Source organism: Rhipicephalus sanguineus, chromosome 1, assembly GCF_013339695.2.
Source record: "Rhipicephalus sanguineus isolate Rsan-2018 chromosome 1, BIME_Rsan_1.4, whole genome shotgun sequence".
NCBI classification, from domain to species: Eukaryota; Metazoa; Arthropoda; class Arachnida; order Ixodida; family Ixodidae; genus Rhipicephalus; species Rhipicephalus sanguineus.
Genome location: NC_051176.1, coordinates 78,857,694 through 78,874,407, shown reverse-complemented (window position 1 = coordinate 78,874,407; position 16,714 = coordinate 78,857,694). Strand labels below are relative to the sequence as shown.

Here is a 16,714-nt window from a genome sequence, read left to right as displayed (position 1 = left end):
ATGTCCCGTTTCCGATGTTGCGAGCCCAATGAATATAACGGCGCCAAGTACCGGTTCATAACCACGGATATGTTTGGAGAAGTCCTTCAGAAGATTCTGGACCGGCAGGGCAAGATGCCTGCATCGAAAACCACATCCAGCCTCGGCATGCTCGTGATCGACGTTTTGGAGGGTGTCCACAGCTACGAGCCCATCCACGCCGATGTGAAGGCACACAGCCGGCTACTTGTTTTCGGCGAAGGCAGTGAAGACAGGATGTATCTCCTGGACTTTGGTTTGGCCTGTCGGTACACGCAAAATGGCAAGCCCAAGGAATACAAGGAAGATTTCAGGAAGGCGTACGACGGCACCACCGAGTTCACGAGTCGGGACGCCGACATTGGCGTGCACTCGCGAAGGGCCGACATGGAACGCCTAGGATACAATCTGCTCCGGTGGCTTTGCTGCCGAGGCAGTTTCAGGAGCAAGGCAGTTTCAGGACCTGTCGTGGCTCTGTGGCAGAATACCTGAATGCCAAGCAGATTCCTTCGGTTCGATTCCTGCTGGAATCCTAAATTTTAATTTTTGCATTCGTTGAGTCAGCGTTGCCGATGTCGGCTTTTCTTAACGCTTTCGTATTTGTATTTCCAATGTCTGTTCTTGCCTTTCCTTGGTTGGAATAACTGTCATTCAGTTGTGGCGCGTACGCGTACACCGCGGCCCGTGGTAAATGGGTATGTGCCACACGTGTCCGGAGGGAAGGGTTTGATGACGTACGCGACAGGATTGTCACGTTATTCATGTCATGACAAGACAGTCATATACGTCAAGTCGTCTAACCCTCCCACGCCAATTTTGGTTTACACCAAGTTAAGGAGGCGATCACGAGAGCACCCAGACGTAGGCGTCTAGATAGATAGATAGATAGATAGATAGATAGATAGATAGATAGATAGATAGATAGATAGATAGATAGATAGATAGATAGATAGATAGATAGATAGATAGATAGAAACGCTCAAAGTGCCTAGGGTTCGCTAAGAAATCCTAAGAAATGGCATGGCTTGTTACACCAATTATTAACCACTACTTTAATTAATTAACATGATAAGTAAGCTTAAGAACAACGTATATAGAGGCATGAACGGACTAAAAGCGAGAGACACACACACACACACACACCACACACACACACACACACCCACACACACACACACACACACACACACACACACACACCCACACACACACACACACACCACACACACAACACACACACACACCACACACAGAATATCAATACTTCCGTGCTCGCACCATCTACTCTAACAGAAGCTGGACGGGAGCGCCGGAGCGCTGGTCTAGTGGCTATAGGGCTCGACTGCTGACCCGAAGGTCGGGGATCGATGCCTGGCCGCAGCGGCGGCATTTTCGATGGAGGCGAAAATGTTTGAGGCCCGTGTACTTAGATTTAGGTGAACGTTAAAGAACCCCAGGTGGTCGAATTTTCCGGAGCCCTCCACAACGGCGCCTCTCATAATCATATTGTGGTTTTGGGACGTTAAACCCCAGATAATATTCCTATTATTAGAAGCTGGACGGGTGTATACGTTCCGCCTCTTTCATCGCTGCGTTCCGCTGCGTTCAGCTACGTACATCATGAACGCAGCTCAAGTGGAGGTGAAACGCGCCGGCATTCTCCATCGCGCGAAATACGCCAAGAGGAGTGCTGGAGAGTGCGCTACCTGCCTGCGGAAATAAATGCATGCTTTTACTGGCGGGGTGGGGTCGCCCGCTCGTGCGCGCCGCATATTTTTAGAGCGTATCAGGATGTAAGAATTAAGAGTGTTACGTGGTTTTGCGGGAACATGTCACGTGGCTGGAGTTACGAGATTTTATGTCACGTTCCCTGCTCTTCCTTTTCCCTTCTATCGCTCTCTCTATTTTCCGCTTCCGCCCCTTCCTGTCTCTTACTCTATATCTCTATTCCTCCCAGTTTTCGTGTTTTAGATAATCTAGCCCAAACAACACCAGGTTCGAAAATGCCCACGATCCTTCGCGTCATCCAGACGCCTTAAAAGAGCTGTAATCTTGCTGTGTTGCTATCTGTTAGCGCTTGCGCCATTTACACCTAAGACTTGATTGTGCCAGGCAAGCAGCAGTCCTCCACAATTTTGGCAAGTCTTTGTTAAGTGTCGCTTAATGTGCTGTCATAATTGACCTCTTTAGCTAGAATCAGTTTGACCTCGGAGAGAAGCTGCGATTGTCCATCCTTGGGTTACTTCAAGGCTTCTAACGAATCAGACTCGGTGAGCATATCGCCCGCAGCAGAGCACTTATTAGGTCCGGGATTTGGCTCGATATCACCTGACAGTAACAACAGTTGTGACATGAACTCTCAGTAGCACGAAATCAATTTTTTTTTTACATTTCCCCCATTATCAGGATAACTTGAAAATACAGAAGACTGCATATAAGCAGAATCACTTAAGCATCAATACAAAGCTACTGAACTGGAATGGTCGACGTATGCGTGATATGATTCATTTTGTTGCAGTTTTATTTAAGAATTAATGACAAAGTTTGATTTCTGCGCAAAAAAAATCACAAAAATGTCAACAGTTTAAGTACAATAGTAATTCTAACTTCATTGCGACGCTGACAAATAAAATAAAGTAAACCCGATTGCTTTACATATTAATAGTTTCAGGAAAAATTGGTAATAAAGAAGCATTAAATTACATGAGAGGGTATAGGGTCTATCCTGTGCCCTTAAATAGCTTCGCTGTTAATAAGACTCGGTGAGCACATGGCCCTGTGCAGATTGCCTACTAAGTGCGGGAACTTGCTCGATATCACCTGACAGTATTAACAGTTGTGACATGGAGGCACCACGATCATGGACAATAGCAAGTACAATACATGATATTTGTAGCACAATTAGATTAGAAGAACGAGCTCGCTTAGTAATTAGGCAGTGTGACAACTATTAATACACTTCATCTTAACATCTGGACATCCTCATTATTATCGCTTAGGCTTCGGTTGTGGGGCTGATACTCGGGAGAATGAAGACGAGACTTGAGGGTTCTTTTTTCTACTTTTGTAATAGGGAGGTAAAAAAATTAATGTAATTATCATCCATAGGCTACAATAATTTTTCTTGGCCAATCCCCCAGAGTGGGTATGTGCCACCAAAATTGGTAGGCTTCAATCAATCAATCAATCAATCAATCAATCAATCAATCAATCAATCAATCAATCAATCAATCAATCAATCAATCAACTCAACGCTGCTTCACAGCAGCAACGACCTGTACGCGAAGAAACGGGTTGCGCTGAGGCATGCTCATGCGTTGCGCGCCACACAACGCACAGGGTGTGTCCACAGCATGCGGACGTGATTTATCAATGAAATCACGATTAACCGCCAGATCAGATGCTGTTGAGGCCTCGGTGCTCTTCCACGCGCCACCCTATTGTGCAAAGACCTTCCCGATGTCCCAGTGGACGATCTCAATTAGGGAAAATTCCGTCACCAGTTTAACTCGAATTCTTTAATGAACGAATGGTTTGCATTCGGCCCTTGACTTCTTTTTACGTGTTTACATAAAACTTTTAGTATCTTCTTGCTTCATTTTAATATAGAAATTTCCTTGCATATTAAGACTAGCTTCCATCTCATTCTTCATTCTTCATTTTCATTGTGCTGCTTCGCCTAGATACCATGGCTCAAACAACAAAGGGGAATTCGGCGGTTTAATATAATATATTTGGGTGGCTTTATAAATTTTATACAAATCAGTATTTAAAGGGACCGACAACTGGCCAGAACGCGGGATTAGATACTGGTATAAATGAAAAGACCGTAAAATATAGTAACCGATTCCAGCATACTTTTCGCGTTGCGAGTAGGATTTATATTTTTAAATCGTGTGTAAACGCAACAGAAACCGGAATGTCGCGCAGCTTAGCGGAAGAGCCTTGAAGCTGGAATATGAAGTCGGTCACTTTGCTGTAAGTAGTCTGATGCTGTCATGAGTGCCATAATTAGTCCTCAAAGTTATTATACAGCCCCACTCAATTCTGTGCTGCGTACGAGGTAAAAGGAGCTGCACGGTGAGAAGCGGCGCTGCCTTCGCGGCCGCCAGTGGACCATGTCGAGCCGCGGCGCATGCTCGCGAAGTGCACGCATGCGCAGTAACTCACCGCGCTCGAACACGAACCGCTCTCGCGCTCACTGTTTGCAGCATATGTTGTCTCGTGTGTATAATGACTTCATATTCGCCGCAGATGAAAAAATTCTTATTACAAATGTTTCGCCGCATTTCCCACGTTACCATTCCGTGATTAGGCACTCTGACTGGTGAGCTTTCCGCTGCGCTGAAGAAGCTAGGTACCATGAAAATTGGTTGTCGGTCCCATTAAAAATATTTTGTGTTCTTTCCATTTTTATAAGTATATGTTTTCTAAGAACTGGCATTTACTTTTCGGTAGCATTTTTGTAATAGAGTGAATATCTCGCATGTTTGAAATTGCGTTCTTTTGTTTTCCTCACTGTATAATGATGGGCAATGTTATTTTTATGATTAGTACAACCACCGCTCAACCAATGCCCCCAATTCTTCGGTAAGGCATTTTGCATAAATAAATCAATAAGTAAATAAATAAATAATACAGCTACATACTATACTGACCCTCGTTTGCGAGTGTCTTACTACTGCTGCACGATTCATGGCCGATCCCCCTTGGTGCGTTGAGCTATTCTTCTGGGAAGTAACCAACCAACTCAGAGGCCATATTGCGAGGTTAACAGAAGCAGATATGTTGATACGCAACATTCGATAATGATGAACGCTTACATGTAGTGGGATATTTCCTTACCTGCTTCTGGGGGAAAAAGGAGAAGAAGAAGACGAAGCACCTCTGCGGATGTTGTGTGGCTTTCTCGCGTGCCCTGTTTTCGAACTTCTGGGTCCCTCAAACAGAACATGGTCAAAACAGGTTCATGGCCATCAAAACGATTCGAGAGGACTCGCTGAAGGTGCTCAACTGGCCCTTTCCTTCAAGGCGGCCTTCAGCCTCAGCATGAGAGTGATAACCCACAGCCACGAGTGCAGCCATGCCTATGTGAAGGCGTCCACCCTACTGCATGCTTTTGGCAAAGGCGATGAAGGCAAGGTGTACCTCAAGGTCGTTTGTTTGGCCTGTCGGTACACGCAAAATAGCAAGCACAAGGAATACAAGGAAGATATCAGGAAGGCGCTACCGGGAGTGGACGGCCACGAGTCCAGCCATACCTATGTGAAGGCGTCCACCTTACTAATTCGCTTTGGCAAAGGTGATGAAGGCAAAGTGTACCTCAAGGACTTCGGTTTGGCCTGAGGGTACACGCAAAATGGCAAGCACAAGGAATACAAGGAAGAGCTTAGGAACGCGCTAGTGGGAGTGGACGGCCGAACCCTCCTCTGTGTCGTGCCTCGGCCCCTGTCAGCATCTTGCGACGCCTGTGCATTTCCATAAGACTGCGCCGGCTCGAAAGCTCCAGGATGATGTAATCGCTTTTGTTTATCTTCCATGTAACTCTTGAAAGCTACAATGTGCTTGTGATTGAGGCTGCCATGGATTTGAATTTCCTGGGCCATCTTTTCTTTCTGGTGCGTCTTGACAAGAAGTGCCTTGGAGACCCCTTTGGCGTTGGTGGCCTAGTCCGTTAACTCGTATCATTACGCAAATCCACCCTTGCCGACCAACTTGCCGCGGACTTATTCTCTCTTGGTTTTCTTGTCGACGACCAGGTCTAGCAGGCCTTTCTGGAGGGTTGTTTCCGTTCTGGTTGCGATTGCGGAGGCCATTTCGGCGCAGCGGTGGAATTCTCTTGGGTTATTCCGCACCCTGACTCAGCAGACCCAGAACCATGAGGCTGGCAACCGCAACGCACCCCGACTTGCCAAAAAGAACCGGCCAGCCCGAAAGCATCCCCTACGTTCAACCAGCTGCCAAATCGAGCCGTCCGACTCGGTCGGCAAGAGGCCTGAGAGAACGGTCAAGAAGAAGAAGGTGTTTACAACGGAGTCTGTGCCTTGATACTTTCATGACAATTTTTGTAAGTCTTTATTTCCATGTATGAACGCAACCTTTATGTAATTTTTCAACGAATCGCGTGCAACAAAAAGCGTTTTTGTGCGTTCTTTTGCGTGCATTTGCAAGAGACGCGAATTACTTGCTCGTCAGGAATCTGAACATACCAGCAACTAATTAAAAGGAGAAACTTAAGGACTACTCTAATTATCACTTTAAAAAAGGATCGGCGTATTCACTAACTAAATATTAAGCGTTAACTTGTCACACAAAGCACAAACCTCTTTATAAGTGAAGGTAGTAAAACGATGGTCCGTAAAATTGGCTACGTGGTTAGTTAATAGTACCAACTCGAATGGTTAGTCCATTAGTAAACTGTTTGTAAGCGCACTAGACACTTTGTAACCGTACTGACTTCAGTGAAATACGATTAGTCAACAAGAGTTTTACGCCTATTTTGTTTGTATGTGCGTGTGCTTTGCCATATCAAGTTCTACTGCAAAAGCATATATAAGGCGAAATGAAAAAAATTCGGCTGATCCCATGGCTTGTGAGAATCGGTGTCATGCTAAGCAATCAGCGAGTAGTTCTATGCTGCATTTTTTGGCTTTGAGCCAAACGTTACGAGGTATATCGACGTGTTTTTGTAAGTGTAGTTGTTGTTTACACATCGTGGGCTTACCAGGGACGTCGACAATACTGGCGTTTAAAGGGTAACCTGTGGCCTGACGTAACGTGAGCCCATACGTCAGTATTATCGAAACAAAGTGCACTTTATGGTGCGACGACGTGAGTATCATGCGCCTTCCACCTCGCTGCGTGATCGAGTGTGTGGAAGTCGTAAAGAGAACTCATGGTAAGGAACGTAAGTCAGTGAATCCGTCTTCGGTTGTCAAATTTCTTCTGAATGAAGGTCATAGGCTGACAACGGCAGATAAAGAAGGTTTATTCGTGATTCTACCACAGGCCTTGTACAAGCGCAAAGCGGAACAAGCCATCGAAAAGAATTTTGTGCAGTCTAATGAAAAACTGTCAAAAGTGAAGAAAAGTTCTTTGGCGCTGTTAACCGGCTTAAAGTTAGAAAAATTGGCAGCGGGAGTAAAGAAGGCGGGCATAGGTTTCCTGGAAGTTTTCTTTTCAGCTAAAACCCCCAAGGCAGACATTCCTTTCAGCGCAATCGTTACTGAAAAGGCTAGCCTCCCTGCACATCGAAGACCCCTTTCGGGTAGCTAATTCCTTAGAAGTGACAAACGTTTTGAGAGAAAACAACCCAAGGAATTGCCAGGGCATCAGCGTTCATGTTGAAGACCTCCTCTACTCGCTCGCACACGATGAACTTATGAAGAGTGTCAAAATGCACATTTGGGACTTGAATGATGAGTATGCATTTTATGAGAGATGTAAAATTTCAGTAGATACCTTTCTTGAACTCCTGTCCGTTTACCTTCGGTCTACCTTTGTACAACATGAAGGCAACCTGTACCACGGCCGGACTGGAAAGGCGCGCGAGCGTTCCCACTTACGGTCTTCGCAATGCGTCTGTTTCCACCTCCCGCCGCGGCACCGTGTTGTCGCTGCTACCCTGCCATTGCGTTCGCGACTGCGGTCCACGCAAAAGTTGACGCGAGCGTGCGCTCGTGTTTCTTTTTTCTTCTATGTTCTCGGCAAGCAGCAAGCAAGAACGCCTATACCTACGGCAGGGTCGCTGCGCCCCTCGCGTTGAACAGTGGCGCTAACAGAGGAGAAACGCTACCATTGTGTTGAACTCGATTGCGAAGGCCGTAAGACCTAACGCTCCCGCGCTTTTCTTGTCCGGCCGTGCCTGTACATACAGAAAAGTGCCGTCTGTGTTGTCTAGGCTGGCCCCAGTACTCAGTGAAATTTTTTGAGCAGGGTAGATAGCTGGTTCGCTGAGCGCTTAGATGGCATGGTAGGTCATGTGTACCGTATGTTGATAATTTTTCGAAGAAAGATCGATAATTGGGCTAGTTGGTACATATTCACTCAGTGAACTGGGAGCGTGGAAACAGACAAAAGACGACGAAGAACTACACAACACGAGCTCGTGTTGTGTAGTTCTTCGTCGTCTTTTGTCTGTTTCCGCGCTCCAAGTTCCCTGATTGAGGATTATTTTTTTGGTCTTCTTTAATAGCCCAGTCTATACGAGATGGAGCATAGACATTCGCAAAGTGTAAAGAATGTGAGCCCAAGCCCACATTCTCTAGAAAAAAAAAGCGCTTGTCGTGGGCATTTCTTCTGTCGCTGGTCCCGTTTTGTGAGCGCTGCACAGCCCTAAGTATGAATCAATACCAACTCGCTCATTTTTCTAATCATGCGTAACTTTCGTTAGCGTATCACTCCGGGGTCGAGCAACGCTTGAATATAGGTTTTCTGAATCATAAAAATACAAATGTAACATTTATTAGACTGCTATAAAAGCGGAGCCAATACTGGAACCACAATTGATTTAACCCGACATGACGCCTGTATTATAGGAGTACATATGTAACGTTTATTGCTTTGCTATAAAATTAGATAGCAAGCACTGCAGCCACAACTGACGTTGAGCAGACATTACGCTTGCATAGGGTGTTTTTCCAACGCAGTTTCAAGACCTGTCGTGGCTCTGTGGCAGAATACCTGACTGCCACGCAGATTCCTTCGGTTCGATTCCTGCTGGAATTCTAAATTTTATTCTTTGCATTCGTTGAGTCAGCGTTGCCGATGTCGGCTTTTCTTAACGCTCTCGTATTTGTATTACCAATTTCTGTTCTTCCGTTCCTTGGTTGGAATAAACTGTCATTCACTTGTGGCGCATACTTGTACGCCACGGCCCGTGGTAAACGGATATGTGCCACACGTGTCTGGAGGAAAGGGTTTGAGGACGTACGCGACAGGATTTTCACGTTATTCATGTCGTGACCCGACAGTCATATTCGTGAAATCGTCTTACCCTCCCACGCCAATTTTGGTCTACACTAAATTAAGGAGGCGATCACGAGAACACCCAGACGTAGGCGTCTAGATAGATAGATAGATAGATAGATAGATAGATAGATAGATAGATAGATAGATAGATAGATAGATAGATAGATAGATAGATAGAGATAGAAACTCTCAAAGTGCCCAGGGTTCGCTAAGAAATGCTTCGCATTAAAAAAAACGAAATGGCATGGCTTGTTATACCAATTAATAGCCACTACTTTAATTAATTAACCTCATAAGTACGCATCACAACGACGTATATTCAGGCATGAACGGACTATAAGCGAGAGCGTACACACACAAGCGCACACACACAGAGAATATTAAGGCTTCTACGCACGCCCCATCTACTCTAACAGAAGCTTGACAGCTGTATACGTTCACCTCCGTTCATCGCTGCGTTCCGCTGCGTTCAGCTGCCGCGATCATGAACGCAGCTGAAGCAAACGTGAAACGCGCCGGCATCCTCTGTCGCGCCAAAGTCGCCAAGAAGAGTGCTGGAGGGTGGGCTACGTGCCTGCGGAAAATAAATTCATGCTTTTACTGGCGGGGTGTTGTCGCCCGCTTACGTGCGCACCGCATATATTTAGAGCATTTCAGCATATAATATTTGTTGGTGTTTTAGATCCCAAAACCACGATATGATATTGAGATACACCGCAGTTAAGGGATCCGCAAATTACGACCATCTGTTGTTCTTTAACCTTCGTCAAAATCTAAGCACATGGGCCCCTCGCATATTGCCTCCAGCGAAATGCGGCCTCCAGGGCCGGGATACGAGACTGTGACCTTCGGGTCAGCAGTAAAGCACCATTACCACTGGACAACCGCGGTGGATCGAGGGGATCAGCAGACGACTCATGCCTTTGTAGGTGCTGTGCTTTCATTCCAAAGTTCGCGTTCATGTAATAGACAGACAGACGGTCGCTTCGATCGTACCAGTGGTCGCATTTTCTGAGGCCAGCATCTTGTCGAGTTACGCCAGGTCGGATGCTAAAAGAGTTAGACGCTAGCCTTACTTCGTATAACATTCCAATCTGTTCTCATACGCTTGTGGAAAGACCTTCCCGATGACCTAGTAGACGATCTCACTTAAGGAAAATTCTGTCACCACCTTAACGCCAACTTCTTTAATAAACGAATAGTTTGAATTTTTATTCTGACTTGTTTTTACGTGTTTACATAGAACTTTTAGGGTTATATTTTTTCTCAGGGGTGTCGGAACGAAATGTGTTATGTTTAGTTTTTAGTTTCGTTCCACCGCAATAAGTTGCGTTCCGTTTCTGTTCCGGAACGAAAAAAAAAAAAGTTCCGTAACGGTTCGTAACGTTTTTTTTTTCTTGTATGCAAAAATTTGAAGTTAAGGTAATCATAAAAAAAACATTGGACTTGTGATATAGTTACTTGCCCTCCTCTTAAGAAAGTGGGACAGGGATAAAACACGTTATTCAGAGGAGCGGAACTAACTGTACCACGAATATTCCTACCAACTAGCACTAACCAGCATACCCTTCAAAGTCATAGTATTTATTTCCTCAAAAGTCAATTACGATTTTTTTAGCAGGCTCATGCTTTGTGATAACGGAGTGAGCGCGATTCTCAGTAGCAGCACGTCACTGTGTGTACTCTCTCATGTATGAGAGCGCTGTTCTGATAAAAAAATCGCCAGGCTTGCGCGAAACACGCAGCACAGTCACAGCGAAGCTGGAAGAGCAGCCTTTCCAGAGCCCGTTGTAGGCTCTCTTGGGGCAACTAATACGAGTACACATGCAAGGTACTTACTGCACTATAAGTCATCGTAATTTTTCTGAAGTAGCAAAGCACCCACTATGCCATTTTTCGTCATTCTTCGGATAATCATGGTGCCCGCTACACAGCTGTAAGGCATTATGTGCACTTTGTGCTACGGCTCATGACGATGAAAAATTATGGCTGAGCTCTTTGTAACGGGTTGGAAGCATTCAACGAACGACTCGTTGCGCAACTCGCTCTGTGAGACGCCAGGTTGTTATTTTACTCTTCTGCCACGCTATATAACATATGTTAACACGATTGCTTGCCCGACATGATGCCTATACGGAGTATTTTTGCGAAGGTGTTACAAGCACCAACGTGGCACTGTGGTGGAATATTCGACTGCCATGCAGAGGGCGCGGGTTAAAATCCTATCCGATCCTAGAAATTCGTTTATCATTAAATTCTTTCTTACTTCACGCGATGGCGGTTACGGACACCGGCGCCGGCGGACAATTATGGCACCAAAATCGGCTGTTCTCATCTCATAACAGCTTTCGCTGTAACAAACTTCAGCGCCGACAATGCCCTCTCCACGCTGGCCTGCGTGACAGGCGCGCAAAAGTCCACTTGCGTTAATATAAACATCTCTGGTTACCACTGTTTTCTTTTTCGCACAATTTCAATACATCTTTGCTTTGGAATTCCTGCCTGAAGTACACGCTAATACAGTACCCTGAGATATGCATAATTGCTCACGTCGCATGACCTCAGTTGTTCCGGATTGTCAAGTTTTGTCCTGAACCGAAAAACGATTTAAAAAATTTCGGTTTCACTCAGGAACGAAATAATAGATAAAGTTTCGGTTACGTTTTCGTTCCGGTCAAAAATATCGTTTTTTTTTTTCGTTTTTCGTTTTTGGTTTTCGTTCCGTTCCGACACCCTGTTTTTGCTTCATTTTAATACAGAAATTTCCTTGCATAAGAATGCTAGCTTGCATTACATTATTCATTCTTCATTGCTCTTGTGCTTCTTCGCCTTGTCACCATGGCTCAAACCATTAAGTGGAATTCGGTGGTTTTCTAATCCATAGTTTGGTGGCTTTATACATGGTCATGCCAGTCAGTCTTTCAAAATATTTTTCGATATTTTCATAATCAGTATACATGTGTGTTCTCTGAGAATTGATATTTACTTTTCAGTACCATTTTTTGTGATATAGTGATAATTTTGCATGTTTGAAATGTCCTTCGCTTGCTTTGTCAATGTGTAATGATGGGAATTGTTTTTTTTAACACGAAGGTGTTTTATGCCGGGGTTCCCCATACCTCCACTGACGTATTTCCGACACGGATATGACGTTGTAAAATGTACACTAACGGATTGCAAAAAAAAAAGTAGAAGAAATTGTTCCGTCGCCGGGAATCGAACCTACGACCCGTCGCTTCGCAGCGCGACCCGACTCGGCCACAGACGGCACGTTCTTAAGCACACTAACGGCGAGCTTTTTGTATACACCATTTACTGTTCAGCGGTACTCGGAGATCAGTGGCACTTCAGCGTGTTTTCGTTATCACTAGCGGGATGGCGCGAAGCGCTCGAAGGGCGTGCTTCAAACGTCGTCGCCCCGCGCATTGCGGTAAGCGCGTGCCTCCTCAGAGTGTGGTCGCTCGTGCGCGCGTGCTCATCTCGTGATGGATGTGGTTTGTACGTCTTGTGTCCTCACCGCAAGTTTGCGTTGAAGTTTCAGAGAGCACGAAGGCCAGTTCGCTCACTGCAGCGGCCGCTTTTGCGAAAGGAACGCGCTGCAACACAGAAATAATTTACAGTTGTGACATTTCGCGCTCATCCTGTGTGTACTTGTGCGTTCGTTTCGTGCGTCCTCCTTTCTGTTTGAGCAACGCGCTTTAACTGTCGAGCTGTGACAGTTGTTAGTTCGCGCTCATCCAGTGTATGTTTTTTTCCGGGCGTCGTTTCTGCTCGAGCAGCGCGTTGCGAGTTTTCAGCTGCTTCCCGTTCTTCGCGTGACATTACAATTGGTTGCTAATGCCTTGATTCCTTCGTCCTTGTGCCGAAACAATGCCCAACAAACGCTCAACTTCGTCTGTGAAGAGAAGTTGCACTTTCGTGCTGTCCCGATTCCTATCACAGAGGGATCAGCCATGTTTTTTTATGATTAGTATAACCACAGGGCATTGGTTCAGTGTGACATTGTTTCTTCCTCTTGAAGCACCGGTCACCCAATGCCACTTTTTTGTCCGGGAAGGTATTTTGAATGAAGGAATGAATAATTGAATGAATAAATAAATAGTTCAGCTACATATATTGACTCTCGTTTGCGGGCGTCTTGAGCCCTGAACCACATTCAGAGGCTATATTACGAGATAAAGAGAAGCACATATGTTATTACGCAATATTCGATGATGATAACGGTTTAGATGTGGCGGGATATTTCGCAACTTGCTTCTGGGGAAGAAGCAGAAGACGAAGAAGACGAAGCACATCAGTGGATGCTGTGCGGCTTTCTGGCATGCCCCGTTTCCGAGGTTCAGGTTCCCTCAAACGCAACGGGGTCAAGCACCGGTTCATCGTCACGGAAATGATTGGAGAAGACTCGCTGAAGGTCTTCGACCGGCCAGGCAAGACGCTTTCCTTGAAGGCTGCTTTTAGCATCGGCATGAGCGTGATCATCCCGAGACACGAGTGCAGCCGTGCCTATATGAGGGCGTCCACCTTACTTGTTGGTTTTGGCAACGGCGATGAAGGCAAAGTGTACCTCATGGACTTTGGTTTGGCCTCTCGGTTTACGCAAAACGGCAAGCACAACGAGTACATGGAAGATCTCAGAAACGCGCTACCGGGAGTGGATGGCCACGAGTGCAGCCATGCCTATGTGAAGGCGTCCACTTTACTTCTTGGTTTTGGCAACGGCGATCAAGCCCAGGTGTACCTCGTGGACTTTGGTTTGGCCTGTCGGTACACGCAAAACGGCAAGCACAAGGAGTACATGGAGGATCTCAGGAAGGCGCTACCGGGAGTGGATGGCCACGAGTGTAGCCATGCCTATGTGAAGGCGTCCACCTTACTTCTTGGTTTTGGCAACGGCGATGAAGGCCAGGTGGACCTCGTGGACTTTGGTTTGGCCTGTCGGTACACGCAAAACGGCAAGCACAACGAGTACATGGACGATCTCAGAAACGCGCTACCGGGAGTGGATGGCCTCGAGTGCAGCCATGCCTATCTGAAGGCGTCCACTTTTCTATTTGGTTTTCGCAAAGGTGAACAAGGCATGGTGTACCACATGGACTTCGGTTTGGCCTGTCGGTACACGCAAAACGCCAAGCACAAGGAGTACAAGGAAGATCTCAGGAAGGCTCTACCGGGAGTGGCCGAACGAACCCAGCTTTGTGTCGGGCCTCCCCCCCTCTTCCTCCCGTCAGCATCTTGCGACGCCTGTGCATTTCCATAAGACTCTGCCGGCTGCAACGCTCCAGGATGATGTGACGTTTTGTTTTTTCATCTTGAAAGTAACTGTTGAAAGCTACGATGTGCTTATTATTGAGGCTTCTGTGGATTTTAATTTCCTGGGCCATCTTTTCTTTCTGGTACGAATTGAGAAGAAGTTCCTTGGAGACCACTTTGCCTGCATAGATTGTGTTGGCGGCTTTGTCCGTTCACTAGTGGCATTTCGCAAATCCATCTTTACCGAGAGTTGCCGCGGACTATTCTCTCATAGTTTTCTTGTACACGGCCAGGTCCTGCAGGCCTTTTGAAGGAATATGCCCGTTGGGTTGGGATTGCGGAGGCCATTGCGACGCAGTGGTGGAATTCAATCGGGTGATTCCGCAAGCCGATTCAGCTGACGCAGAACCACGAGGCTGACAACAACAACGAACCCCGACTTGCGAGAAAGAACAGGATAGCCTGAAAGTGTCCCCTGCGTTCTACCAGCTGTGAGATGGACCAGTCCGACTCGGTCTGCAGGAGGCTTGAGACAACGGTTAAAACAAGAAGGCGTTTGCAGTGGAGTCCATGCCTTGACACTTTAATTAGACGTTTTGTGAAATGCTTTATTTCCATATATGTCCGCTATCTTTATTTAATTTTTCATTGAATTGCGTGTAACATAAAGCGTTTTTCTGCGTTTTCGTGTGTGCATTTGCAAGAGACAGGGATGACCTTTGTATTAAGAATGTCAACATACGAGAAACTAATTAAAAGAAGAATGTTAAGAACTTTTCTACTTATTTTAGAACATCTTTTGAAATTCCGAGAACTGCAGCATAATTCATGGTCGGTTAGCAAAAGTCAGGTGTCTAGAACCACCATCGAAACATCCCTCATTAGAATGCGGGCTGGAATGCTAGTGCGTCATATTTAGGTTCTTATGTTCCGTTCTTCTATCACTTCGAAAAGACAGTAATCTCACACGTGACCATGAGTGGAATCTGAGGCTTTTTCTTACACGCATTATCAAGAAATAGTATTAGCTCGCCCTATCGGAACATGCGGGTAAAAGGAACCTTGTCCACTGCAAAGAATGCGTTCTTTTGAAACCCCATTTACTAGATCTGCTTTGTTATATATAGACATGTGCTTACACGCAGGGAGTCAATAAATATACTTGCGCAGTTTTGTCACAACAATGACGAATTTTTATTCTGTGCATTCCTCACTGTCACAGTTAGGCATCGATACCCGCGCCCGGTGACGCCGTGTGTGTCACGTCCTTGGTGCAACCATCCCCCGCCCTTTCCCAGCTATTGGGAAACCTACGTATCTTATCACGATGACGTCTGCATCAGTGAAGCACACGATTCGCTCAGCTTTTCAGCGAAACCAGTCTACCGATAGTATAGGCCACAGCAACTTTTTTTTTACATGGCAAATTAGATAAATTTGAACTTGTGGTTTGGCGGGTGCCGTATTCGATGTGCGGCACGTGATGCGGCGTGTTCATTTTCACCTTGCACAGTTTTGCGACGCCTGTTGCACATCGTTTTCCCGCACAAATCTACGTGAGAGAACTGTACATAGGTGCACTCGAAATGTTCGACCAGTCATAGAAGCCAAATACTTCGTCTCTTCTCTGCGGGTCCCTAAAAGCCTCTTAAAATAGCAAATATCCATGTAATATCGCAACGCGATTTCTAGGTCGAAGAAAACGCTAAGGCAGTGTTGCTTGTGTAGAAAGGTATCACATATATATTTTTCTAAATGGATACGGTGATCTGTTGTTGAAGAGTCCTTCAGATGCCCGCATTGATTAATGTTTAATAAATATTGTGCCTCGAGAATAAAGGTTATACTTACATTCGCTATGGTTTCATAGCTATTTGCTAGGTAGGTAGCGAGGGCAATAGGTCCGTAGGGAATGGAAGAAGCCGATGGCATTCCAGCTTTTCAGTTAAAATCAGTAAAATAAGACGGTGATCTATTGTTGAAGAACCCTTCTGATGCCCGCATTGATTAATGTCTAATAAATATTGTGCGTCGAGAATAAATGTTAGACTTACATTCGCTATGGTTTTATAGCTATTTGCTATGTAGCTTGCGAGGGCAATAGGTCCGTAGCTGATGTAAGGAGCCGATGGCTTTCCAGCTTTCCAGCTAAAATCAGTAAAATCAGACGGTGAACGGAACGCTAAGTCAAGACAACTAAAACTACGAGAATACGGTGAAAAATACGTAGGCAAACCCGGTGTTTAAAAGACAAATGCTGTTCGACGCAACCATATCTTCTCTAAGGTGTCGTCTTTAGTCAATTGTATGTCTGCCCCGAAGAGAATAGCGAACATTAAAATATTCTTCTGAAATAAGTGACTCGGGAAGTTCACCTGACAGGTAGTCGATGTCACCGAGACTTAACTTTGTACGATGGGGTGTGTGGAGAAGACAGTGAGTGCTTTAAATCACTATCTTCTAACGGCTACGG

The 16,714-nt window shown here is 45.7% G+C and overlaps 1 protein-coding gene across 1 annotated transcript; it reads left to right on the top strand.

Annotated features, from left to right (window-relative positions):
• LOC119402537 (serine/threonine-protein kinase VRK1-like) lies at positions 1-510 on the top strand. Its single transcript, XM_037669714.1, has one exon. It carries the CDS (start codon positions 1-3, stop codon positions 508-510), a length of 510 nt encoding a protein of 169 aa, XP_037525642.1.
• The last annotated feature ends 16,204 nt before the right edge of the window (positions 511-16,714 follow it).